Source organism: Alexandromys fortis, unplaced genomic scaffold, assembly GCF_014885135.2.
Source record: "Alexandromys fortis isolate MF-2015 unplaced genomic scaffold, M_Fortis_MF-2015_v1.1 scaffold_51, whole genome shotgun sequence".
Lineage (NCBI taxonomy): Eukaryota > Metazoa > Chordata > Mammalia > Rodentia > Cricetidae > Alexandromys > Alexandromys fortis.
Window position 1 is genome coordinate 9,857,043 of NW_026067925.1, and position 26,610 is coordinate 9,883,652.

The following is a 26,610-nucleotide window of genomic DNA, read 5'->3' on the forward strand; positions in this document are numbered from 1 at the left end:
AAAAAAAAAAAAAAAAAAAACCACCTCTTTTCCCAATACCGTTTCTGAGGAATCGAACTTGGGTTGTCAGGCTTGGTAGCAGGTACCTTTACCTGTAGAGCCATCCCTCTGGCCCACCATGTCCACTTTTCACTTGCCACCAGAGACTGCGAAAGATTAAAACAAAACAGAACAAAATCAAAGCTCTCTCACTGGAAGACTGGCTGAATGATTTGTGGTACTTTCAATGCAAATTAAAGCTTTGTTTTATAAAAGACGTAAAAGTACATGTGATCACCCACACAGAGACAGAGAGACAGAGAGATAGAGAGACAGAGACAGAGACAGAGAACCAGAGAGAGACAGAGAGAGAGAGAGCTATAGTTCACACCTTGTCTTTCCCGGAATGCCCACCCCTTAGCACACTGGCACGTGTGGTGGTCAGAAGTTGTGTCTAGCAGAGGGAGCGGTCACTGAGAGTGTTAGGGAATTAGAACCCTGGGCTCTTCTCTCCCTCTCTCTCCTCTTCTTAGCTGGCATGAAGTGATCATGTCTCTTACACATTCTTACCATGCTGACTGCCTCACAGAGATCCCCCCCCCAGTAGTGGGACTATTCATGGACTGAACCTCCGAAGATGTGGGCCCAAATGAGATTTTCCTTCCTCCTCTTCCTTCTCTCCCTCTTTCTTCTTCCTAGCCCCTCTCTAATAGAGTCTTTAAAATACTCTCAAAATAATGATCTTGTTTTATTTTTCCAAGTGCTGGGATAATGGGTATGTACCACCATGCTTGACACCTTTTCTTCTTTGTAAGTTGATTGTCCCAGGTGTATGGTTTTAGTAATAGAAAGTTGACTAAGATATATGCACTTGCATGAAAGTGTGCTATCATATTAAAGGCGGTTTTGGGGAGAATGTGTTAGAAATGTTAATAAAGAGCAAAAATGGAAGGGTTTTTATTTTATTGTTTCCTGTTAGGATTTTGTCTATCAGTAAGAATTACTTTCCTGACAAAACTGTGAATTAAAAAATAATATTTGGGGTAGGAGAGTGGTGTGTTAGGGTAGAAGGGCTAGGAGCTGACCGGTTCATATAGGTAGGGCTGTCTTCCAGAAGGTTCCATCTCCTACAGGAGGATCTCAGAACCCCTGGGTACAGCTCCACGCAGGCTTTACCCCTCCTTTTGTTCAGCTCTCTCTGGCTTCCTCATCATGGTGGATCTATCATCTCTTCACGTCTCTACGTAAGCAAAGGGTCTCACTGCGTAGCTAGCCAGCCCTTGCAGGAATGCAACCCATTAGTTTGCAAGTGTATTCCAAGTTCCCTTGGTCTCTTGAGGTCCCCCCTTTCCCCTTAACAATTTGCCTTGTGTCTAGGCTGACTGTCTTCTTTGGACACTCCTCTGCAGACTGCACCAGAGCCCCCCTTTCTAGCAGGCAGCCGTCGTCTTCACGTGGTCAGCTGGTCAGCCAGAATGCCCCCTGGACTTTTAATATAAGCTCATTTTGCTTGTTTGTTCGGCTGTTTCCCAATAATGTCAGCTTGATTTGCTTATGCAAACCAAAAGCCCCGAGAAGCCAGGATTTTACCTGTTGGTTTCTTCACTTCCTCACCCTTCCATCTCCCCTGCCTGCTGTGGTACCAGACCCAGACTGGCGCTCAGTAGGGCCTTCTTGCGTAAACAAAAGAGAAGGGTTGACCGCTTGCCTCCGAGTCCCTCCTTCTAGGCTAGGCGGTAGCACATGTGAGCAGATGCCAAGTGGAAGCTGGTAAATGGCAGAGACAGAAGCAGGAATATGACCTCATCCGACCTGAGTTCTACCTGGAAATGGGCACTCTCTGATACCTCATCCTTGATCCCTGGCTTCCTCCCTGACACCCTCAGGATTGGATCAGCTATAAAATCCTTGCTACTTAGTCACGTGTTTAAGGAATGTCCACAGCGGGCATTGCCTTTTGTCAAACAGACCTCTACTTGGTTCTCCCTGTAAAGAGGGATGGTGTCCAAATGGGCAGGGTCATAGCTCATTGTGTTAGCGCCTCAGCCTTTGCCTTTCTCCTACACACTACGCCCTGAAGCCTTTCCACGCCCACATATCCACACACCCATACACTCAGTGTATACAGTAGTCAAGATCCTGGGCATGATAGGGGCTCTGGGCTCCAGCTTTTGTCCTGTGGATTGGTAGCTGATTCTGGTGTCCTCCCTTCCTGGTCTCGAAGACCCAGCAGAGGAGACAAAGCCTGTATGTGTGGTAGCAGACAAGATGCTAGGCTTCTGCCAGCTCTGCCTGATGTTTTTATTTACGCTGCCACCACCATTAAACAGCGCCCTCTGACTTGTGTTTCTCCTAAACTACTTTCAGGAACTGTGTCCCAACCCTCAGTTTATTGTTGGTGGAGCCACACGGACAGACATCTGCCAAGGGGGTCTAGGTGAGTAACTGGGTTGAGTCTTATTTATTTAGGGCAAGAGTGTAAGGAATGAGCAACACCAGATTAAGCTGTTAGACACGGCTAACTGAATTCCGCACATACAGGCTTCTGTTTCTGCCGCTGTAGGCTTCACGGTGGGTCTCGAGGTTGGCTTCCCTTACCAGGTGGTTTTCTGTCAGCTCACTGAACTCCCTTCACGAAAGAGTGAAGAGCCGGGAATACAGAACTAGGGTAGAAAACCTGTGATGTTTTCCATAGCTGTCCTTAAGCAGGCAGAGCATCCTGTGGGATGACCCTGTCTGTGTAATTACACAGAGGAGATGCCTCCACCATTAGTAAGCAAACATGATCTTATCTCTCCAGCCAAACCTTCTTTTAGGGGTCTGGGATTCTTGAATCAAGACCCTCCTTTTGGAGTGGGGGGAGGTGAGGACTCATGGAGGAATGGCTACCAAGTCAGAGTGAGGTCCTGGGTTCAGTCTTTAAAATAGATGAACAAGCAACAAACACCCCCCCCACACACTCCAAAAAAACTAAAAAAAACCCCACCATTTTCTCAAGTCTCACACGCCTTTTAAGCTAGCAGCAATTTATTTGGGGAAACAATCTTCTCTTTGTTTTGCATGTTCTAGGCTCTCTGGGTTATAGCTCCACCGCAGAGGTCACGCTAGAATACAGGAGGGGCTGGTCCAATCCCCAGCACCAAAACTCATAAGTAAGCAAACCAAGTTCACTGATGAGACAGTTGACCAAACACAGCAAGAATTCACTTTGGCAATTACAAAGCTTGTATCTCATTTCCAAACAAAACACTCAAGGCAGTTTCTAGCCACTCATTTTTAATATCTTCTCATCACAGTTTAAATATGCTGATAATATGCAGAGACATACCTAGTAGTTTTTTTTTTCTTTTGATGGAGGTGAAATTTGTTCTGAGTGGGCCTCAGACTGACTCAGGCAGAGGTGACCTTGGAATCACCCCCCTCCCCATTCTCCATCTCTGAAAGGACTGGGATTACAGGCCTGTGTGCTGTGCCCACCACCATTATAGGTGGTGCAGGGAATCGAACCCATGACCTTTGGTGTACTAGGCCAGCTCTCTCTATCCACTGAGGAACATCCCTAACACGACTTTTTTCTTTTTTTAATTTTAATCAGAATATTGTTAGGGAGCAAAACTTAGCTGAAAATGTATCAAGTTTTAAACAGTTCTTAACTGTTTAAACACAAACTTTTGCTGCAACTGTTACTGTCTTGTTTCTTTTAAAGAAAAATAAAGCTTGGTTTGTAGGAACTGTATGACTGGGAGCTTGTGTGACTACACCTTCTTAATCTGAGGGAATATTTAGAAATACTATTCTCGGGGCTGGGGCTGGGCCTGGGGGCATGCAGGAGGCCCTAGGTTTAATCCCAATTGCCACCAGAAAACAAACACACACCACTCTTCACACTGCACGGCTCCACGGTTCCATTATATAAATATTTCAAATATTTAAGATGCATGTATCTTGTAAAAGAGGAAGAAGCACACGCTATCCTTGGTAACAGGTGAACTCTGTTGCCCTCCAACCCTCTAACCCCAGAGCCTCCCTGATGGGAGTTTCTACAGAAAACTGGACAAAATTTAATAGGTTTTGTGGCCCAGTGGGACCCTCAATTGAGCTCGCTAGGCTTTCATATGCCTCACCACCTACTTCGTGGATAGCTCCAAAACATAAATTAGAGATGAAAAGAACAGAGAAAGAAAGGAAGGGAAGACTGGGAGGGAGGAAGGGAGGGAGGGATAGAGGGTGGGAAGGCGGGACGGAGGGAGGGAAGGTCGGAAGGAGGAAAGGAGGGAGGAAGGGAGGGAGGGAAAGGCTTCACTCTATGAAAATAAACACCACCTCCCTGTCACGGCCACCCCTTGACCTTTTGTTTCTCAGCACAGTTTTCTACCCTTCCTCTCTTCTCTCCTTGTAGCAGCCTGGAAAACCTCTTTCTCCTCAGCCTGTGGGAAACCATCAGGACTTGGAAAATTACAGAGCATTGATTTTTAAATGCTCCCAATGTTCTGTCCTTTAACGAGCACAGCAAATAGCTTAGTTCGAACTCAGGCAGCGTGACTACAAAGCAGAAAGCATAATCGGGGAGCCCCACTCCCAGACACTCACGCCCTGCAACCCTCTAACTCTGTGTGAGGCTCCCAGAGGGGTGAATGTGCTGACCTTTTGCCTGCTCTGGGTGAGGACACGTTGCCCTTTTCCTTCAAGCTAAACAGCTAGTCTAATTTAGCCCACAGCCCGGGGAAACACAACTCTGAATGTCTGCCTTTAATGGCTCCTTGTTAGAGACCTTTTAACTTGGGGAAAGGCTGTTAATGAGTGCTTTTCCATTGATTGACTTGGTGGGACTGTCCTTTGATTACTGTTAAGCAAGGATATTTGAGGGCTTCCAGAAGGGACTGGAGCGTTACCATGGAGAATGTGTGCGGTGGATGGAGACCCAGGCTAGAAGCCCAGAAAACGAACCTAACCATTCTCTGATTCCTGCTCACATCAGAACACGTGGAGCTGTCACCGTGGTGGTGGGGTTTAATGACAGAGCTAGAAAAGGAGCACCTGAACGGATGGGACAGGGGCCTGGGTCCCTGTTGATCAAGACTGTGTTTAGAAAGCAGAAAAACAGGTGCTTCATAGCCAAGGCTGCGGCTAGTGGCCGAGCGACAGCAGCAATGCATGGCCCGTGAGGTCTGAGCCAGGGTCAGCCTGGACTACGAGGAAGAATTCCTCACTGCACATAGCTCCCCTTCCCAAGGGCCCAGGGAGCTCAACACAGCACTTGGTTTGACCATGGCAGGGAGTAATTTGCTTAATGTTTTGTTGGTATTCTAGAATCCACCGTTGGCACTGGGGTGTCTCTATTTTTTTCCTTAATTAAAAATTTAAAAGTATTTGACCTATGACATAAAAAGAGGTCATTTATTTATTTATTTTTGTTGTACTGGGGGTTGAACCCAGGGATTTGGACATGCCAGGCAGGAATGGTACCACTGAGCTATGCCCCAGCCCTCCCTCCTTTAAAAATCTCATTTTAAGATAGAATATTGCTAAGTTGTACAAACAGGCCTCAAACTCACTCTGCAAGCCAGGTGGGCCATGTACTCATGATCCTTCTGCCCCAGACTCTTCCGAGTGCTGGGATTATAGGTGTGGACCAAAACACCCAGCTGAAAGTGGTATCTTTTTAGTAGAATTCTTATAGTTTTTCAGTAAACACATTTAAACATCAAAACATCGCAAAGTTGCAGTATCTCGAAACAATACTTAAGGGTTGTAACACAGTTCTCCACGGACCACCCCGTTAGTGTCCCGTGCCTCTATCAAGTGCCTCACTATCTCTTCACAGTGGTCCACCACTCTGTCACATTGCTCCATTGACCCAATCAGAGTGCTCCACTGTCCCATTAGAATGTCCCACCATTTCATCACAGTGTTTCACTGCCCCATGACAGTGCTCCATCATCCCATCACTACTGTGCTCCACCATCCCATCACAATTACCCACTGTCCCATCACCATGCTCCATTGTTCCACTATACTCCTTTACTTTGCTGCATTATCCCATCCCTAGTGCTCAGTGCTCCACCATCCCATCATAGTGCTCCATTGTTCTATATCAGTGCTCCAAGGTCCCAGCACAATGCTTTCCAGTCTTATAAAATATTCAGCTCTCCAGTCCTAATTTTCCACTGTCAAGTCACCATGCTCTCTTATCTCTTCACAATGATTCACTGTCATCATAGTGCTCCACTGATCATCACAGTGTGCCACTGTCCCATGACAGTGCTGCCTTGTCCCATCATAACGCTTTTCTCTCCTGATTCATCCCAGTGCTCCATTATTTTATCTCAATGTGCACCTGTCTCATCTCAATGCTCTGTTCATACAATTCCCCACTGTCCCACTGTGGTGGAGAGTGCTCCAGTGTTTCATCATAATACTTCATGGTTTCATCACAGTGGTGCTATCTCAATACTCCATCATCCTATCCCAATGTGCATCTGTCCCATCACAGTGCTCCAGTGTCCCATCACAGTGCTCCGTGGTTCCGTGATAGCATCCATTTGTGCCATTACAGTAGTCCACTGTTGTATCTCAATATTCCTTTACCCTGTCCAGTATTCTAGTGCCCCACCATGGTGTCTCCTCCTCTGTCCTTGTATTTTGGACAGTATATGTCCCAGAGCCGTTGGATGTCTTCTTGGCACTGAGTTTAGTGGCTTTCACACAGCAAGCCACATTTGTGTATTAGAACTCATTTGGTGCCTGGCTTTAGATATGCTACTAACCTGTCCTAAGGAAAAATGGGAAATATTCTGGCTCATGGGTAGGAGATTGTTCGGTTGGTGGAGCTGCTGCTATCCACGGATCTCAGTGTTGCTTACAAACCTGATCATCTTCCGTCTCTGTAGTCTGGATGAATTGGCCGTCATCTCTTCCATGGAAGAGATGCTGCGAATGGTGGCCTCAAATTCTCCCCAGTAGTTTTGGTTTTATAGCTATCATAGGAGGCCTCTGATGTGATGGTTTGGATCATCACCCACTTGTTGGGCCAGCTGCTGCAGAGAGAAGGGTAAGGGCCCTCATGGCCAGCCCAGTCTGGAGCCTGGCTCACTGTTAGGGTTGTGAGAACTCTCCCAGTCGCGGGGAGGACTTTCCAAAAGAAGTGGGGAGTGGCTTTTTGCAGATGGTAACAAATAAATGTATGTGTCTGGGGTGGGGACAGGGTCTCAGCCAGTCTGGGCTTTCCCACGACCAGGTCATGTCTGTCCTCTGAGCCCAGGGGCCTGGCTTCTTTCCTCCCTCACACCCATCACCCTGTCATACTCAACTACGTTCATTTCCTTGAGGCTCCCATTCTCTCTCTGGATCTGTCAGTAGCCAAGACTCTTCGAGCTTATCTCTGTAGACCTGGGCCTTCTCACTCAGCTAAGGAGTGTCCTGACCACCATTTCTGCAGTTATAAATAAAACAGCTGGGTAAATGTGGTTGGGGAACTAACACTTGATTCCTTATCAACCTGGAAGTGGTCCCTACCATGGATAGAAATGGTTAATAATAGCCCTGGGCATCATGACTATGTGTGCCTGCAGACATGGTGACGATCAGCATTCAGAGAGTGTTTGCAGCACTTTGATCTGGTGACCTAAACCCTCTGTCACTGAGTCATTATTAAAGTACTTGAAAACGGATATAGCCAAAGCTCAAGTCTTCATGCGCTTTTCTCCCTGGCTTCCCAGGATGGTCAACAATCAGGTTGGATCAGGCATAGAACAAAAATCGTATCCCAAAGTTGTCCATGCCTCTTGATTTTCAAAGAATTTCAAAGTTCACTTGGGCGGTGGTGGTGCATGCCTTTAATCCCAGCACTCTGGAGGCAGAGGCAGGTGGATCTCTGTGAGTTCGAGGCCAGCCTGGTCTACAAGAGCTAGTTCTGGGACAGGCCCCAAAACTACAGAGAAACGTTGTCTCGAAAAACAAACAAACAAAAGACCAAAACAACAATAACAACAACAACAACAAAAAAGAATTAATTCAAAGTTCTACAGAAACCAGGCTATCAGCTTGTCTGTCCCCAACTTTCTGACATGACTGGTTGGGAACATTAAGAAATGTAAAGGTGTCTGAAAGGGCTTGATCCTCAACAATGGAAGAATGTTCTAGAAACAGTTCATAAATGGATCCATGACGGTAGTTGTGGAGAAAGGTACGCAACGATGCCTGCACTCATTGCTGCTGCACCCCTGTTAGGATTCTCTGAGGCGGCTGGTTTCCAGTGAACTCTCTGGCAAAGGCTAACTCTTTTTTCCTCGGCTCCAGCCAGTCCTTGCTTGTGCTCATACAAGCAGAGGAGAACTTTATCAAGTGCCATCCTTGGTGCCCATGACTGTGGAAAGACAAAGAATTCAAATGGTTTTAGTAACGTGTGGGCCCTAATGCTACAGGAAGGATGCACCCAGAAAGGCAGAGACCCTGGACCCTGGAAAATGAAATTCTGAAAGCTCTTTCATAAGTTTTTCCTTTACAAATGTGGACCAGAGACTTCCAGAATATAGAGAAACCAGTGGGCTTTCTGAATAGCATATTATAATGTTTATTCAAAATTTTAGTTCATTGGATGGTTTTCTTTCCTCCTTCCTGCCTCTCTCTCTCCCCCCTTTCTCCTCCCTCTCTTCCTTTCTTCCCCTCTTTCCCTCTTATCTTTTCTTGTGTGTTAGGGAAGAGCCTCGGTCCCTGCACAGCACACAAATGCTCCACCACTGATGTATCAGTTCTCCTTATATTTCTCACTGTCCTGTACCAGTGTGCCCGTGCCTGTGTGTTAACTGCCCTTCACTCCCTTTCTCTACTGACTTGGGTTTGCTCTTCATCTCTCAGGAATTGATGTCTCATTCATCTTTGTTGCATTTATTGAGTAGGGTGTTATATTTGATATTCATGTTTCAGAAGGGGAATGAGTGGAAAATTTCACGTCTCTAAAGATAAACGAAAGCCCGGTAGCAATGACCCTAAACTCATCCCCCTCTCGGATGCAGACCTTGCATTGATTTTCTTTTGTGAACCGGCACTCCCCCACGGAGCAGGGCCTGGACTCCTGGAGCCGAGATGGGCATATGCACTCGACAGTAATTGAGAGCAGAGTCAGCAACCTTAAGACATCGTCTGATCTGAAATGTCCTTCTAGGACTGGGGCGGAGTAAATCAATTCACTAGGTCCAGATGCTTACGCTTAACGAGCAACTTGGGAGCTTCTGCTCACACAAAGGACCAAGTGGGCTCATTGATTCTGGAGAGCAAAGGATCAGACCTCCGGGAGGCAGGAAAAACTGCAGAGGCCAGTTCCGTGCGGCCCCGTGGGGCGAAGCGGGATATTGGTACGTTTGATTCTGACGGGGTCTTTTCTTCCTTTCGCTGGTCTCTCTCTGTTCTTAGTCTCCCGTGCACTCGTGTTCTGTTGCACTGTGACCCCTCACCTTTCTATTTTGAACAAAGATGCCGGGGACAAGCATTAGTTGATGTGGCTGTGACATGGTATTCATATTGGCCGTTCCTCAAGCGCATGGGAGAATTCTATGTTAGCTGCTTAGTCCCACCCACCTTCTCTTGCTATTTCCTCCCGGTACGACCGAAGGTGCTGGATATCATATCATAGGACAATTGTCACAACTATATAAAGCATGAAGTATCGCTTCTGCCCAATTATTTTCTCCCTACCTCTTATTCACTTCCCTGTATCTTTTACGACATGAGTGAGGCACGAACTTTGTCATTTCATTTTTGGGGTAATTTTCAGTAGAATTGAGCTTGCACCCTACACTTTTGCTCTATGCATTTAGAAGCACTATTCTGAGATCAAACTTGTGGCTTCACAGAGCTGCCATTGGGATCATGTCATAGGCCGGGCTACGGTCACTTACAACAAACATACAGTCCGTGTCTCCAGGCAGAAATTTGTCAGGAGGGATTTTTTTTTGTATTCTGGTTTTATGTGCTCATATAGAGTAGTTCTCCACTGTAAAAGGTGCAGGCGAGTTTCTGAGCCTCCAGGGAGATAGTCTCTTCTCAGGAGGAGGTGGTGGGTTGGTCTAGGTAACAGGCTTCTCTCTAGGTTCTGTCTTGGCTGAGCAGCCTGAGTTTGGAGGTCTAAGCCGTATCCCACAGTGTGGGATTTCTATGCAGGGCCTCCATCTGAACTCCATCTGCATTGCTTGAATATATTCCACAGATCCTACTGTTTGAGCCCTGCTGGCAGCATGCCTGCCTGCTCCCCACCTGTGGCTGGCATTTTGAGGGGGTCACTTGGAGACCCAGAGAGAAATTTTTCATCATTGATAAACCATGACCGTTGGAGCTTCTGTGTTCTGCCTGGTGCTTCAGGAGCCCCACCTCAGACACCAGGCTAAGACACAAGGCTGGTTAAAGGTCATAATTACAAGAGACTCTGGACCACCTGAAGACAGAGAAGCTGATGGAGCGCGGTGTACTAGAAATTCAACATCCCAGACCTCAGAAACTAGAGAGGCCTGTGTGTGCAGGCTCCCGGGACGCCACTGGGCAGGAAGAGGGGGTGCAGGCTGGGGACAGGGCAGCAAGGACGAGGCCCCAGGCTATGTTCAGGTCCTTTACATGCAGGGAGCTCTGGGGCTTTACTGGAGGCTTCAGCAATTGCATCTGGGGTTGTAGCTCAGAGATGTGTGCTGCACTCCCTGAGAAGCCAACTCCCGCTCTGCAGGGACCACAAGAGCCTGGTCCTGCTGCAGGGAACTCATGCCATGTGTTCACAGGGGACCACACAGTTGAATTCTTCTTCTACAAGGCGGCCAATGTGACACAGAAGCAGACACTTTTCCATGAGCTGTTCAAGGCATCAATCTTTTGGGGATGCCTCCTCTTGCCCTGTCCCTTCCTGTCACCTGTTGATTGTCATCTCTGATGTTCTTTTGGCTATGCTATCCTTATCAGTTCGCAGAAACTGCTTGGAGCCTTTCTGTCAAGAGCCAGCATATGCTTCCCACAAACTCCTTCTATTCCCACATCTAGTTTCTAGTCACAGTAGTGTTCCTGTTGCCTTGGGGCAATGTGGGGGGGCACTTCTCTTTCCCTTCAAATATTAGCGATTGGAGGGAAACAATCCCTAGACTGCATCTTAGTTTCCCCGCTCTCAAATGCTTCAAGAAGTCCTGCAGGATTGCTGTGGGCCTAGGGATTTGCTCTCGGGTTCTGTGACCTAGGAACTGTCCTGTATCACCATCCCAGCCTTGGCCCCTGAGCCTGCAGCAGCTGCATCTCCAGGGAGGCTTCCCCTTAGTAGGATAGACTTTCAGGAATTCTTCACCCCTAAGGCCAGTCTTAGAATTCTTCTGTGCCCTTGTCTAAGTCCAGAGAACTGTTTCTCCAGTACTCCCCAGGCCAGGGTGAGCATAGCCACCCCATCACACTGAACGTGGAGCTCTTGGTCTTTCTTTCTCTTGTCTCTCTTGTCTCATTTGCTTGTTAACCTATTCTCATCAGCTTGGGGTCAGTATCTCCTTATTCCCTGGGTTGTGGGAGCCAAAGTTAGGTGTGTGTGTGTGTGTGTGTGTGTGTGTGTGTGTGTGTGTGTGTGTAAGGGGGCATCTAAAGGAGAACCAACTCCAGAGGCTGTGGCTTCAAGGTCTACTCCTAAATGAGTAGGTCAGGAGTAGGTAACTGGAGAACTTGGTACTGCAGCAAACAGGAGAAACTGTACAAAGGTGAAGCCATCTCCCAGTCTGAAGTTACCATGAAGGGAGCTGGGCTTCCCTTCACCCTGTATGCATTATCCCCGTTCCTGCCTCCCGTTATCTCCTTCCCACCACCCTGCTTTACTTTCTTTATGACATTTGTCACCACCAGGCTATTGTTCATTGCTTGTTTTTCTCACTAAAACATACCAGGCATGATGTCAGAGATTTTCTTTGACACCCATTCTTAGCTCCAGGAGTCATGCTTGGTCCAGAGTAGCTGCTCAGTGAATACGTGGGAAATGAGTTTGTAGAGGGAGTCTTTAGTGGCTTTTGGGTGACAACGCTTCCTTGGCAGGGTCCCCTGCCTCCCTGCGCAGGGTTCAGCTGTCTCCCTCTCTCCTTGCACTCTGTCTGCTCTTGGGAACTGAATACTTACCCAGTCTAAACATGCCTTGCTTTGGTCTGTCAGGATCTGTTACACTGACTTCCACTTTGACCTCAGAGCTGCTTGCAGTTGGAAAACCACGGCCACTTTCCCGGGAGATCCCTTGCTTGCTACCCTGTGTTTAGCATGTCATATACTTTAAGAACCCACGCACCACCCTTGGGAGCTTTACGGCCCTCCCACTGACTGCCCGGAACCATCCACTTTCCAGCCAGCTTTGGAGGGGGCTTTAACCAAAGCTGCCCCGGCCTTAACTGCAGCTGGTGGTACTCCATGAACCTTAGCACCCCTCTCTTAGCATTTAGTATTTCCCTGCTACAGCGTTTTGCTGTATTTTTTATTTGAAAGGGCACTACAGTTAAGCACAGTGAGCAAGCTAGGTTCTTTGTGATATATTCACATAAACCCCGAATGTATTTATCTACTAATGGCCCTGCCCTGGTGAATTAGTTCCATTTTTATAATTTACTAAGAAATTCTTTCTCTCTCAATAGCATTAAATGTCTGATTAAGTGGAGGGGGGATAGGGACTCCCTGAACAGTTTCATGCCAGAGAGTCTAATTCCTTCAACAACAGCTCAGATTAGACGAGGGCTGGTCTACAGGGCTTCTTATGCAGCTCCAGCGTGCTCTGAAGTCATCCTGGGAAGTCTCCTTGGCTGTGAAGTAGTCTCTCCCCCCCCCCCCCCCCCCCCCCCCCCCCCCCCCCCCGACAAGTTAGAAGATAAAGCATGCTGGCCTCGCATTCACACGTGACCTGCTACCTGTTTCTGTTTTTTCCTCTTTTGTGCCTACATCAAGTCTGGGGTGCTCTACAGCTCCTGGAAGCAGAGCCCCTCAGGCTCAGACCTGTCCTTGGACAAACGCCACTTTGCCCACTTTGCATTGTTACAGCTGTCCTCCACGCTGAGCTGCTCCACACTTCCGTGGATCTCCTGCCAGGTTTGAGGAGCCTTTCGTGAGTCACCATGGGAACCAGGAGTGGAGGCGAGAGGTGATCCGTGGGGCAGCAGAAGTGGATTATTTAGTGTGTGTTATTAGTATATGCAGTGCATCTGGAAAGAATTCTTTTGAGGACCTAAAAATAATAGTTGCTATAAGGGAGTTTGTTGCTACCACTCAGAAAGAAATAAACACCAGGAGAAGTCAAGGTTGATTTCTGAAAGTAGTTCCCTCCCAGGCGACCACAGTGCCCCATCTCCCATGGAGAACCTGGCGCTGGGCTGTTGAGGATTTATGGACATGTACGAAACACAGGATTGACTCTTGGCTCACTTCTAGCTCAATGATATCTCGCTGCAATGTGGCCATGGGGTCCGGATGACACTCCAGAAAAGCCTTGCTAGACTTCGCTTGCAGCTGCAGGGGTTGGTTGTGGTGTCGGGTCCTGGTCAGTGTGAGCTGCGTAGAAGGGGGAAGGGCTACATGATTTACCTGACATAATTGTCAGCATCAGGAAGAACACTCACGGCTCTTTCATTCATTTGAGTGGCTAGTAAGCTTCTTTTTCATGCTAGGAAACGTGCAATGAGACAGGCCCTGACTCTCCTCTTCTGGCCTGGCTGGGTATGGCGAGAGGGTTCCTGCAGCAGAAATCTGAACAAAGCCCTTCACCCAGAAGAACATGTGGTTAGGGGGTCTTCAGGGGTGAGGTGGGGGTAGCACGAACAGAGTAAGGCCCGCGGAGGCTGCACAGTGGCCACACTGTATGGGGAAGTTGAAGGATTCTGGACGTTATTCCTAAGGATAATGGGGAACCACAAGGGTTTTAAGCAGAAGTGTGTGGCCAGATGTGGAGAGTGGAGACTGGGAACCCTAGGCAGGGCACAGCTGCAACACGAGAAACCCTTGTTACCGCAGATCACCGCAGCCATGGACAGTACCGGAGAGTAACCCAGAAGCTCTCATTTCTTAGCAAACCATTTCTTTAAAAAGATGTGATTAGCCCTCATTTTGATAAATGATACAAGAGATTCTGAAACATTTTTCTCATAGCTCACCATACATAGGAAATAATTGCCGCACAAGACAAGGGCGCAGCGTCCTCTGCATCTCATTTGGACTGTCAAAGCAAGATCTTGAAAGCACTCGAGACTCTCTGAGCTCTTCTGAGATCTCCCTCCACTCCTTAGCACTCTGACTACGGCCCTCCAGGTACCCATCCTGCCCACAGCTGCTGAGATTTCTCTTCCTCAGTTCCACGGCCAATGGCACAGTCGCTTCATCTGCTTCATTCAGTTCTGAAAATGTAGCATGTCCCTCAGTGCCGCTGTCTTAACCTAGCTGTGCTACTGCAACCAAATGCCACAGCCTGGGTGATCCATGAGCCACAGACACAAGCTTGGCTGAAAAGTTTGCACCAAAATGCTGCAGGTTTGGTGTCTCCAAGGTCTCTGGGATGGCATTTGGTGGTCGTGTACTCTTGGTAGGGGTGCACATCATGTCCCGACATGACAACAAGCAGAAGGAAAAAAAGGTGGCAACCCTGTTAACCCTTGGGTAGCTAACCCCGTTTGTGAGGGTTGACCTCTTAAGATTCGGTTTTCTGTTAATAAGCGCCAATGGGGGGTAAGGTCCATGTGAGTTTTGAAGGCGACACAGGTGTTCAAACCATACCAGTCACTTTGCTACCCGTTGGTCTTGTGTCTGCAGGTGTGCTGGCTCGGTTGGTGCTAGTGTTAAGTAGAAGTGGGTGTTTGACTACACTTCTGTGTTCTGATAATCTCTGTAATTTCCTAATTATAGCTCCTAGAGCAGTATGAGAGGAGATGGTTGGGGAGAAGGGATTCTGGAGGCGTTTAGGACAAAGCCTAAAGCATTTGGGAAACAGTGGGATGTGGGAAAGGTGAGGGAAGTAATTATCATGGCTCCCAGGCTGAAGGAGGTGACATTGTTAGTGGTTGTGTTTGTTAGAGGGAGGAGACCGAGTGGGGGCAAGCACAGGTGGATGGGGGTCAGCCTACAGCTTTGCTTCCTGTGTCAAACTTGGGTGACCCAGGGAGACCCCAGCATCTCCCTGCTGCCATTATTAGTTGACTTCTAGGTAAGAGACACAGTTTAAATGTCTGCTGATTCAGTTCTTTTTGGGATGCTCCGTGTTTGGGTTAATGGTTGGGTGATAATAGGGAATAATGGGGAGACTTATTGAGGGCTTTCTGTGTGTCAAGCATACACTAGATGCGGTCCACGTCTTACCTCATTCTTATTTTCCTAATAGCTCTGAGAGGTGGTGACTCTTCATGTCTCTGCCGAGTAAGTGGATGTTATTCTATGAGGTAGGTGGCAGGGTGAGCTCAGTGTTAAGAAGGGTGGGGAGAGGGCGGGGTCTGGGAGCAAGAGGAAAGTGGAGCTGAGGAGAGGCTCAGAAGCTGTCTGTGGGAGGTGGAGAGGAGGGGCCGGTCTCCCTTTGTGCGGAGGTGTAGGCATCTATTTCAAATGCCATAATGATGCTGCTTTCAGCTTCTGGCCCCACAGGGTCTGGGAGAGGCAGCAAGCTCATCGCCTGGCTGGACACTGAGTGTCTGAGCGTGGGAAATCACTTGGCTGGCTGCTGTGGAGATGGCTTGGCCAGTCAGGGCCTCAACTCTACTCATCTACAACTGGGCATCAAATCTGTAATCTACCTGTTCAAAGCGTGCAGTGTTGGGGGAGGGGCCACTTGTTGGTTCCCAGCCGCTTAGCCCTGAAATAATCACACAGAAACTGTATTCATTAAATCACTGCTTGGCCCATTAGCTCTAGCTTCTTATTGGCTAACTCTTACATATTAATTTAACCCATCTCTATTAATCTGTGTATCGCCACATGGCAGTGGCTTACCAGGTAAACTTCCCAGAGTCTGTCTCCTGCAGAGGCTCCATGGCTTCTCTCTGACTCCTCTCTTCTCTCTCCCAGCATTCTGTTTAGTCCCCCCCCACTAGCTAAGTTCTGCCCTGCTATAGGTCCAAAGCAGTTCTTTATTCATTAATGGTAATCACAACATACAGAGGGAAATCCCACATCAGTACAGAGAGCCAAGTACAGGAGAGCGCTGTTCCAACCTTGCACTCCCTAGCAATGAGGGAACAGCATCCAGGAGTGAGGAAATTGCTAGAGGTGAAGGGCTGAGGCCAAGATGAGTTTTCCTCATCTTTATTTGAAAAGAACTCATGGAGGGAACTGTTAGGTTCCCCCACTCAAAATATACTTTATCAGGGTTTGTGGCACATGGGAGACTTCCAGATGTGCAAGGCCCGTGAAGCCAAAGGATGTTTTGCAGGCTGATAGGATGTGGAAAGAAAGGGCATTTTGAAACTGACTCAGCAGGTAGGAACCCACTTAGAGCAGAGCCCCGGGAAGGAGCTCACAGGAGGGCATCTTTGTCTCCATATTGTCCCTTCAGGGAAGGTAAAGAGACTCTTAGATGCTGGCAGACACCTTTGCCCGCACGATCATGAGTCCAGGAGGTATGGAAGACAACCGTTTGTCCTGGATACAGTGAGGCCAAAGGTTTTTCCAGTTTGAGCAGAGAAGTTGTTGCTGACTTGGGGAGACTTGAAGGTTTACCTCAGTGCATTTCCTGCTATCTCTCCAGTGAACATTGCTAGGCCCTGGATTGGTTGTGAGGACATGTCTGATATCTCAAACCACTTTGATACTTTGATCTTCCTCAAGAGCCCTGGCCAGGGAAGTGGGAAAATAAATGAATCCCAATCTGGTTTATAATTCTGTCTGATTTGGTAACTGAAACTGTAGTTTCAGTATAACGTGTGTGTGTGTGTGTGTGTGTGTGTGTGTGTGTGTGTGCTCCTCTGCCCTTCTCTCTCAAGATGCTGCCGAGTGTGTGGGGAGCAGACTGCTGATGTGTGGATAACCTGGGTGCCCTCAGGGACCTTCTGCTTCGCTCCTTGCTGGCATCTGTCTCCTGTCTTTTCTTTTGAGGGTACAGGGAAGTTGTGGGGTTCCTGGAAAGCCAGCTAGGAATCTCTGTCTAATTGTGGCTCATTCCTTTTCTAACCCAGAGAGTTGCTTTTTCTAACCCAGAGAGTTGCTTGGGTCCATGCAGGACTCATGTTCTCCATGTTGGCTTTCTCTATGAGCTAACTAGAGTGGAAACAAAAGGGCCCTTGGTCCCCTGCACACTTCAGCGTACCCAGCTGCCTTGTCCCTCCTCTAGAAATTTTAATACCACACCTCACTACTCTCCCTCATTCTTCTTGCTTCTCTGGAGTTGTATTGGCGGATGGGATCAGGGAGAAAGATGCTCCCTCACACGTAGGAGAAGGCTAATCAAGGTATTTACCTGGGCTCTACAAATACCACGTTTCCTGGTTCATGCGACTCACATACATGTTCTATGTCATATATATATANTCTAACCAGAGATGATGAGTTATAGATGACCTAATGACGGAGGCAGATTCTGAGACTCCTGCTGATATGCAGCCTTGTGTGCTTACACACCAAATGGTCCGGGTAATCCCTTGATGGCCTTAGGAGATGTGGTCAGTGCAAATGTGTGAAGTTGCTGCTGGGATAAAGCTTACAATAAATTCTACAAGTAGGAGTTCACAGTAATGATTAAAAATTATTGTAGTAAATACAAACCATAACGCAGTCATTTATTATTATCAAGTAGTATGTTCTGTGTATAACTCCACCTGCTAGCCTTTCATAGAACTGGCTGGCCTCTACCAGCAGGTATAGCGGGCTGTACTAGATTACAATAGCTTCAGTGTTACTAGGTGACAGGAATTTTTCAATCCCATTATAATTTCGTGGGACCATATGTATAACATATGTAATATGTAATTTTAATATAAATTTCATAAATTGTATATTTGCAGAAATAAAAACATATATACTTTATACCTGAAAAAAGACCATGCCATTGAGTATATTTTATAATATATTTACATACATGCATTGTATCTTAGTATCATTTGACTCTGTATGATAAGCTGTGGGTCACAGACTCACTAGAGGACAACTCTGAGGCTCACAGGGGTTCAGGATCTGCTTCTGGCCAACCTGCACAAAGATGGCTCCCAGGTCTTAGGGAGCAAGCGACAATAATCTCGGAGTTAACAGGTGTCATGCAGATGCCAAAGGCCAGAGCTGAGTTGGAGCCAGGTGTACCAGGCTGACCCAGGGAGAGAGCAAAGGTGAAGGGTGGCCTCAGAGGACAGTCCAGGCCTACAGGCTGGGTGGGTTCAGAAGTGTCAAGCTTGTCTCCTTTTACAGGAGTGAAAGATGGTGTCTCTGTTGTTTGAAGAGAGCAAAGGGTGACATGCTTGCATAGCCTGAAGGGTCTACTGGAGGTCAAGAGGCCAGCCACCCAAACCAGGTGGACCTGAGCCATACATTGTACTAAGAGTTTTCAGAGAAATGGAGCTTGGAAGCAGGGAGAGACACAAGACACTGCCGGTGTGGGTGCAGGAGCGAGGAACAGGGCAGGGACTTCTTAACTGATAGAAATGTTTTTAGCCACAGAAGGCAGACATGAGGAAAAGTGAGGGAAATAAGAAAGTGGGTCTCAGAAAAGTCTCATGGTGTCAGGCAAAGATATATCATGAGATTTTGTCACCAGTGACACAGGACTGAGGAGGGGTCATTCTGTCTCTCTTCCTTCAGGGTGAGGTTTTCCTCAGTCCTTCCTCTCTCTCTGTCTCTCCCCCTCTCTCCTTCCCTCTCTCTCTGTCTTTGTCTCTCCCTCTCACCACCTCTCTCTCTCTCTCTCTCTCTCTCTCTCTCTCTCTCTCTCTCTCTCTCTCTCTCTCTGTATATGTTTGATTCCCCTGCCTTCTACCCAGAGGACATTTGGCAATAGTGATATCAATTTTTGGTAGTCACATGGAGGCGGGGAGGGAGGAGTCCCTGCCATTGGCATCCATCTGCTATAAGTAAGTCCTCTGTTCAATGTTCAAGATGGCTTCCACCATAAAAAACATTCAATCCATATTGTCAACCACGCCGCGGCTGGGAACCCCTACTCCAGCTCATTACACTTCTCCTTGCTCACCAAGAGAGCAGCTCTGACAGAGCCTGGTTCTTGCCTCATACAGCATCGACCCGTGCCACCTCGTGTTCCTCTGTGGGAGAAAGCGCTCACAAATGATCTAGACTGTAGGACATCCTAGATGCTCAGAGCATGCAATTCAATCACTGCTGCTGGATTCATCCGGAAGTGATGGGCTGAATCGTATGCTGGGGTCTGGAGGAGCATGAAGCCCACCGTCCACCTCCTGCCAGCTTCCGGTCTTGTCAACAGATGCCAGGGCGGCCAAAAGCAAACAAGTGTTTTAATGTAGTCAAAATGGCATGAATGAAATGCTACGGGCTTGAGAAGGCACGCTCACCAACAGGAGGGAGGAGGGGCGCTCCTGTGACTGAGCAGCGGCGTGCAGAGCTAAATTAGTGCCCTGTGTGTAAAAACATTTCAAGCAGCCTCTTGGAGGAAGAGCAGAACAGGCAAAGGGTGCCTCAGCTGTGATAAAATATTGAAGATGAATTAAAAAAAAACAACAGGCATTTGTAAGTGGGGTCAAAAATCTTTGCATTATACTTGAATGTATAATCAGAGAGACTTTTTCTCAACTGTTTTCAGCTTGCTAAGCCTGTCCCATTTCTAGCGGCAATGAGAGGGAAGGAGGAAAGGAGGGAGGGAGGGAGGGAGGGAGGGAGGGAGGGAGGGAGGGAGGGAGGGAGGGAGGGAGGGAGAAGCTAGGCAAGGGTATCATGACTGTTCCTGTTTTAGGTTCTTATCTCTTTGGAGTACTACATTTTCCTCCTTCAGTTACTCTATGTGAGTGCTCATAGAATGATGGACGGTTTCTTTGTCTCTTTAAAATTCAGGTTAAATTTCAACATCTGGTGTGGTAGTATTAGAAGTTGAGGATGAAAGGAGTTGACTAAACCCCGAAGGTGAGCCCCTGTGGATGGGATTGGTGCCCTTGTAAGAGCCTCTGGTGCTCTTTCTTCTCCCTTCCACCATTTCAGGATGTGGTAAGAAATCCCTTATTTATGAGCCAGGAGAAGATACCAACTCTGCCTTCCAGGTTACAGACTAGGAGGAACAGATCAGTCTCCTTCATAAACCACTTAGTACAACGGGTCTCAACCTGTGGTCGTGACCCTGGGGGGAGGGCAAATGACCCTTTCATAGGGGTTGACTATCAGCTATCCTTCATATCATACCTTTACATTATGATTCACAATGGTAGCAAAATTACAGGTATAAAGTAGCAATGGAAATAATTTTATGGAGATCACCACATCAGAGGAACTGTGTTAAAGGATCACAGCATTAGGAAGGTCGAGAACCACTTGGTAGGTAGAATTTATATAAATGCCCCCTCACTTCTAAAAATCTTGTTGCTTGGTAGCTGGATACAGCACAGGCCAAAATGATCTGGCAATGAAGATGGACCAGATGGCTTTTGTACAGCCTGCTGTTGTCTTCCGGGTTCTTGCTGACCTCTTGAAGAGGTGATGGCATATTGTATGGTCTCCTTTTCTGGTTCAACAGGGCCCAACAGACTCGACTCAGCTCCATCTGAGTGTCCGTGAACTCTAGACACAGGAAACATCAGTTCTTCAGCTGGTTCCTGACCCCTGAGGCCACCGCACAGCCTCTGCAGGGGGAAGGGTCCGCCCTTCTTTTTCCGTTGACTCAGGCATGGTGATAGCATCTTCTGTTCTCTGCGCCTCAGCACTCCATGTCACCATTTGTCCCCTGCCTCTAGATCTCTCAATCGGCAGTGGAACATAGGGACTCTCTCTGTGAGCTTCCTCTTCGAATTGTCTGGGGTCTCGGTATCATTTCTCTGCAAGGCGTTGTGCTTCCCAAGGTAAGGAAGGTCCCTCCTACTGGGTTACAATGTTTACCTCCTCTCTTCTTCCTCCTCATCTGCCTACAGTCTAGAAGCATCTCTAGTCTACCGAGGGTTTGAGAAATTCCCTTAAGCTTGAGTTCTTGCTTCCTATATCTTATAATAGTGATGGTTATTGACATATACAGACTTTATTTGTTATTTGTTCATTTATCATTTGGTTTTGCTTGTGCTTTGAGGCAGGCTCTTGCTCTGTTGGCCAAACTTGTCTCCAGCAATCCTTCTCCCACCTCCCTGAGCACCTGAATATATAAAACGTATATAGAACAGCAAATCTCTTAGCGACTGTCCCCCCATGATCTCTGCATTGCTAAATGCAATGGTCAATTTTCAGTCTTTAGCATCTCAAATTCGTGTGCAATATCTTCCCTGCTGTGGACCTGTCTACCTCACGCCCTATGCCTTTAGTTGCCCGGATGACTCTTGCCCTTACCCTAGCAGCTACTTCTGAGCCCTCTCTTTCCTGCGAGGAACTGTAATTTAATGAGCTATAATTTTGTGGCCACATACTGTGCTCTGGCTGTTACACATCCCATTTTATCACTTAGTGCTCCTCCCAGTGAGGATTAGTGACCCTCCTAGTGTGTAGATGGTGAGTGGGGGCTCAGGGAGGCGCTGTGTCCTTTTGGTCTCACACAGCTAGTAAAAGGCAGAGACAGGAGCTATACTAACATCACAGTTTGTATTCCCATGACAAGAATCATATCCCTTTGCTAAAACCACCCCAAAAAGGCTCTAGGAATCTCTTCCCCCTGGCTCTTTCAAAGAAGCACCTTCAATCTTGAGTGGCATTTCCTTCCCAAGTCACATTCTTCATGACACCCAAAGGGGTCACTAGCCAGAATCCCTCTCTGTTGACTCTTGTTCTTCATTAAGTCTCCTTTGAAAAGTGGTTCACTGGGTGGCGAAGCTGTTTTGAATGTGAAGACTTTATCTTTAAAAACCTACTGTGATGTGTATGATCCTGCACGAGTTTCTGTGCATCGTGCCGTGTAGAAGCCCATTGAGGCCAAACATGGGCATTGGACCCACTGGTGCTGGGTTGTGGGTGGTTCTGAGGCAGTAGGTGGGTGCTAGGAACTGAACCCCAGCCTTCTGGGAGAGCAGTGAGTGTTCTAAACCACCCAGCCATCACTCTAGTCCAGAGAACTTTCTCTTACAGACAGAGCTCTTCCTAACCAGCGATGGGAACAAGGCTCTTAGGACCCCTGTGTTCCACTCGTGGGTGTTCTTGTTCTAGAGTTTTCACAGACCTGCCTCTCTGTGTTCTGGTGAAGTTGCTCCTTCCCAAGCTTGTTCAGACACGCACCGCACCGTCTTACCAGAGCCTTTGCTGCTAGAGACCTAGTAGGGAAGGCTTTCTCCAGTGTGCCCTCTAGTGGGTCTGTTAATGTCCTGTCTGCCATTCACAAAAGACCTTCTAGCTCATTCTGTCCATGGATAGAGAGGCCCTCTAGCTCTCTTCAGTTCAGTCCTGTCTGTTAGTCCTGCTTATCCAGGCCAGGGGAATCCCAGACTCCTCTGCTGATTCTTCAAAGGGGAGTCCCCCCTCTCCTTGGCAATATGCGTGGTGTCCCGCTTACATTTTTCCTTTTGTCTCTCTGGATGCACCTCTACCGTGTCTCTGTCTTTTTCCCTCCCCATGCCATCTGGATTAAGAACAATTCTTTCTAATTGCTGTAGTTTGGTTAGTCAGTCCCCACTGAGACTCTGGGGTGTGCTGGTTTGGGGAAGGAAAGGCCCCTCAAGTGATGAGGTCATTTAGAGGGATTGGTGCCGTTTTTCCCCCCCAGAGAATGAATTAGTTTGCCATCACAGGGCAGTGGCCTTCATCTTCTCCTCTGCATGCACTAACCTGCCTGTCTGCTTGCTGCCACGAGTTGAAGAAGCATGAGCCATTTGCTGGTGTCATGCCTTTAGGTTTCCCAGACTCCCAGAACCGTGAGCTAACTGGAGCCCTTTTCATTAGAAATCGCCAAGGCTCAGGCATTCTCTTCAGTAAGGAAAAAATGAGCAGAGATACCTGCGTTGCTGTCTTAGCCTTATGTCCCTCTGCTGTGATAAAAGACACTCCCAAGAGCATCTTTAAGGAAGGAAAGGTTTATTTGGCTATAATTCCAGGTTCCAGTCCTTCATTGTGGGGAAGACAAAACAGGAACCTGAAGCAGCTGGTCACGTCTGCCATCAAGAGCTGAGAAAAGACGTATGATTGCTGTGTTCTGTGTTCTCCACTCCCATGCGGTGTAGGGCTCAAAGCCTACTTTGAGAGCGATGCCGTCCACTCTTACGTTGGGTCATCCCACATCGGTATCATAATCAAGACCCCCCACCCCACCCCCACACACACAGAGGCATGCCCACAGACAACCCAGTCTAGACAGCTCCTCACTGACTCTTACTAGGTGATTCTAGAATGTCACACTAACAATTAAAACAAACCATCCCAGTCACTCAAAAGTATCCTTTCTGTATCCTATCTATGCTTGTTGGGGTGGAGGGAGTGCCTGGGCTTCCTCAGCATGCTCCCCCTCCCTGTTTCCGTGACTGAAGTCCGTATGCAAATGTTACTCTGTAATTCCATGCTCCACGATCGATCCCTTGTCCAGATCAGCCGGACATCCCAGCCAGATTTTCCAGAGCACAGCCAGGGCAACCAGTGTATAGAATAATGTGCATGTTTCAACTGTCCCTCATCCTGACAGCTTAAAGAACTCCTTCAGTGGAGGAGTTCTTTCAGAACCCACTTACAAGGCATACTAATCACCTTGTTATTATATCAGGAAAATGTTGGCTGCAAGCTTTGTTGAACCTAACCGTAGTGGCTTAAACTAGTGGGGATGGGAGGTTGATAATCTCTTTTGTGACAGGAGTCTGGAGGTGGGGAGCCCTGGGCTAGTTCTTAGAAACCCAGACACTCAGGGCTTCCCCTGTGTTCTCTCAAGTGTGTTGACTTTCATCCCACGCTGTAGCCCTGGGCTTATGAGAAGTCTCCGGATCTCCAGGCATAAGACGGACTTCCTAGATAAGATAAGGGAAGAGTGGCGGGCAGAAAGATTCCGGTAAGCAAATCTGCCACGCTCCAGTAGGAAAGTAGGTGCTTTTACCAAATTCCCACTTACGTTCTTGGGAATGCTGACCCGGAGTGACCACTAGCTGGGAGGTGGCTGGAGAGAAGATGGTTTGTCTGTGGAGACATTTCCAGGCTTTCTTGTCTACCGTATCTGCCAACAAACATAGATCCCACAGCTTTAAGACTGTTTTTGTAAACCAAAACTCTGCTCAAAGATCAAGGCAGGCCCCTCAATCAAGTGTCTGAGGTGTTTTGCGCAGGGGAGTAAATGTCTGCCGTTACAAGAGTACCTTTGAGAGGAAGCACATTTGGGCACTTTAGAAAAAGCTTCCTGTAAAGAGGGTCCACTCACACTTTATGCAGTAATTGGCATGGGTCCAAATGTCTATACCTATGACATCCTTTTGTGCTTACTGCAGCAGCTGGGAGGACCCCAGGAAATGTCAGGAGTGCGGAAGAGAAAGAAAATATTAAACCCTTTCTTGGCTGGTTTAGACCTGTTAGATGTTGGCCACTGAGGGATGTTTTCTGGCATGCTTTATTGGAGTGTCTAGGAAGCGCCTGAAATGGGGTTTGCAGCAGCTTAGATTGGGATTGCGAATCTTCACAACAGAAGGGAGCCTGGCCGGTTTCCTTGAGCAGCCACCTGCTTCAGAGACACCCCAGAGCCTTCAATCTGTCCCTTCCCCAGAGACTGTGCCCGTCCCACCTGCTATCTTCTCCCGCAGAGTTTTGAGTAGCTAAGCATCTTGGTGTGGTGCAGGTGTTAACTGTGACATCTGTGAGGCTCAATGCCTGGCCCTGTTTATTTCATCCCAGACCTGAGATCTCCAGGTACAAACACGTGTGGGTGTCATTGTTGACTCACAAAGGGACAGCACATGATTCATGAATTCCTTTGGTGATTTGCTGGCATGTTTTTTTTTTTGTCAAAAATTCACTGGGTCTCCTCTGTTTGTCAGCTATGGCCAAGGATGCTACCAGGAGAGACTCCTGTGTCCCTGCTTGTCAGGAAGAGATCAGAGAGGAACAGGAAAGAGAGAGAAGTGTATCAGGTGGCCTTGGCAGGAGCTAGGAGCCCGTGGAGGGAGGGCTTGGGCTTGGGGGTTGGGAGTTTATTGAAGACGACAAGGAACACGCCATCATGGAGCCTCTGTGTGAATGGACTCAGGAGTCTAGCTTGTGTTCTAATTGTGGTTAGCTGAGATGAATAAATGAGGTCTCCAGAATACACAAAGAACAAATGTGGCGTCTTCTGAGCAGAACTCAAGGCAGGTTTCGTGGAGATGGTGAAGACCCAACTGGCCAGGTTACAGGAAGCATTGCACAGACAGAAGGAACAAATAAGGAAAGGGAGGCAGGAAAACTGCAGGGTTCACTCTGTGCTTTCCAAGTTTGCCTGGAAGCTAAACTCACGGTGGGGGAGACCAGGCAGGTAGGGCAGAGTCACTCGGGGAAAGGTTTGTATTTTGTTTCTAAGCAAAGAGAGGCAGAGAAATGGCATTATTATATAGAGTTCACAGGAAGAAACTGAGCTGAGGGGAACCTGGTAGGGAGGAAGAAATCTGTCTCCATCTTGGGAAGTTGCTTGTTTTACCCCTGCTGAAGTTTTCTGTAGCAAAGAGCAGTGTGACCCAATGAGTTCACACAAGCGCTGTCTCCCTCCTCACCCTGAACTTTGCCTTGAATCCAGATAACTATCTGAGGGATAGCGCTTGTTGGTAAAAATCAGGTCACTTCAAAGATCAGAAAAATCCTTCAAAAAGTGTGTGTGTGAGTGTGTGTGTGAGAGAGAGACAGGGAGGGTGGGGGGAGATTGAAGAGGAAATTAGTTTGGGATGTAGTCTTGAGCCTCTGTTTTTGAGGAAGGTTGGGGTGACATTGGGATGGAGCTCTTGCTGGTGGTGACAGACCCTTAGAGGTGGGTCCTGGGTCTTAGTTTGACTTACTTCTCAAGCAGTCTGATTGCGAAACACCAAGTGTGTTCATTGCTGGGCTGTGGAAGCAACTTTATTTAGCCCCACAGTTAAAATGAAAATATAAAGTTAGAAAAGGACCTGGATAACCTTTAAATGTTGCCAGGCTTTTTATCTGAAAGTGCATAGGGAAGGTTAAGCATATTTATTTATTTATTAGAATATCTTTTCTCTATTATTTGACAATTTCATATATGTACATAATGCCTCTTGGTCATATCCATCGTAACTCCTTCCACTCTTCCCAGACACTCCCCAACACATCCCTCCCATTTCCATGTCCTGCCCTTTCCTTTTTTAGATTTATTTTATATATATGGGAGTTTGCATGTATATATGTACCCTGTGTTGCGTGTGTGTGTAATGCCTTTGGAGGTCAGAAGAAGGTATAGAATCCCTGAAACTAGAGTTAAGGAGCGTTGTAAGCTACCATGTGGGTGCTGTGAACCGAGTCTGGGTCCTTTGTAAAAGCAGGGAACTACTGCTCTTAACTGCTGAGCCATCTCTCCAGCCTTCTCCCTCCCTCCCTTCTTCCCTCCCTCCCTCCATTCTTCCCCCTCCCTCCCTCCTCCTCTCCCTCTTTCTT

General features: G+C 47.7%; 1 protein-coding gene across 1 annotated transcript in view; it reads left to right on the plus strand.

The window, feature by feature from the left end:
- Capn8 (calpain 8) overlaps window positions 1–26,610 on the plus strand; it is a 73,067-nt gene that overhangs the window by 4,966 nt on the left and 41,491 nt on the right. Inside the window, 1 exon segment of the mRNA XM_050142813.1 lies at window positions 2,347–2,416. Coding sequence (XP_049998770.1) covers window positions 2,347–2,416 — 70 coding nt within the window.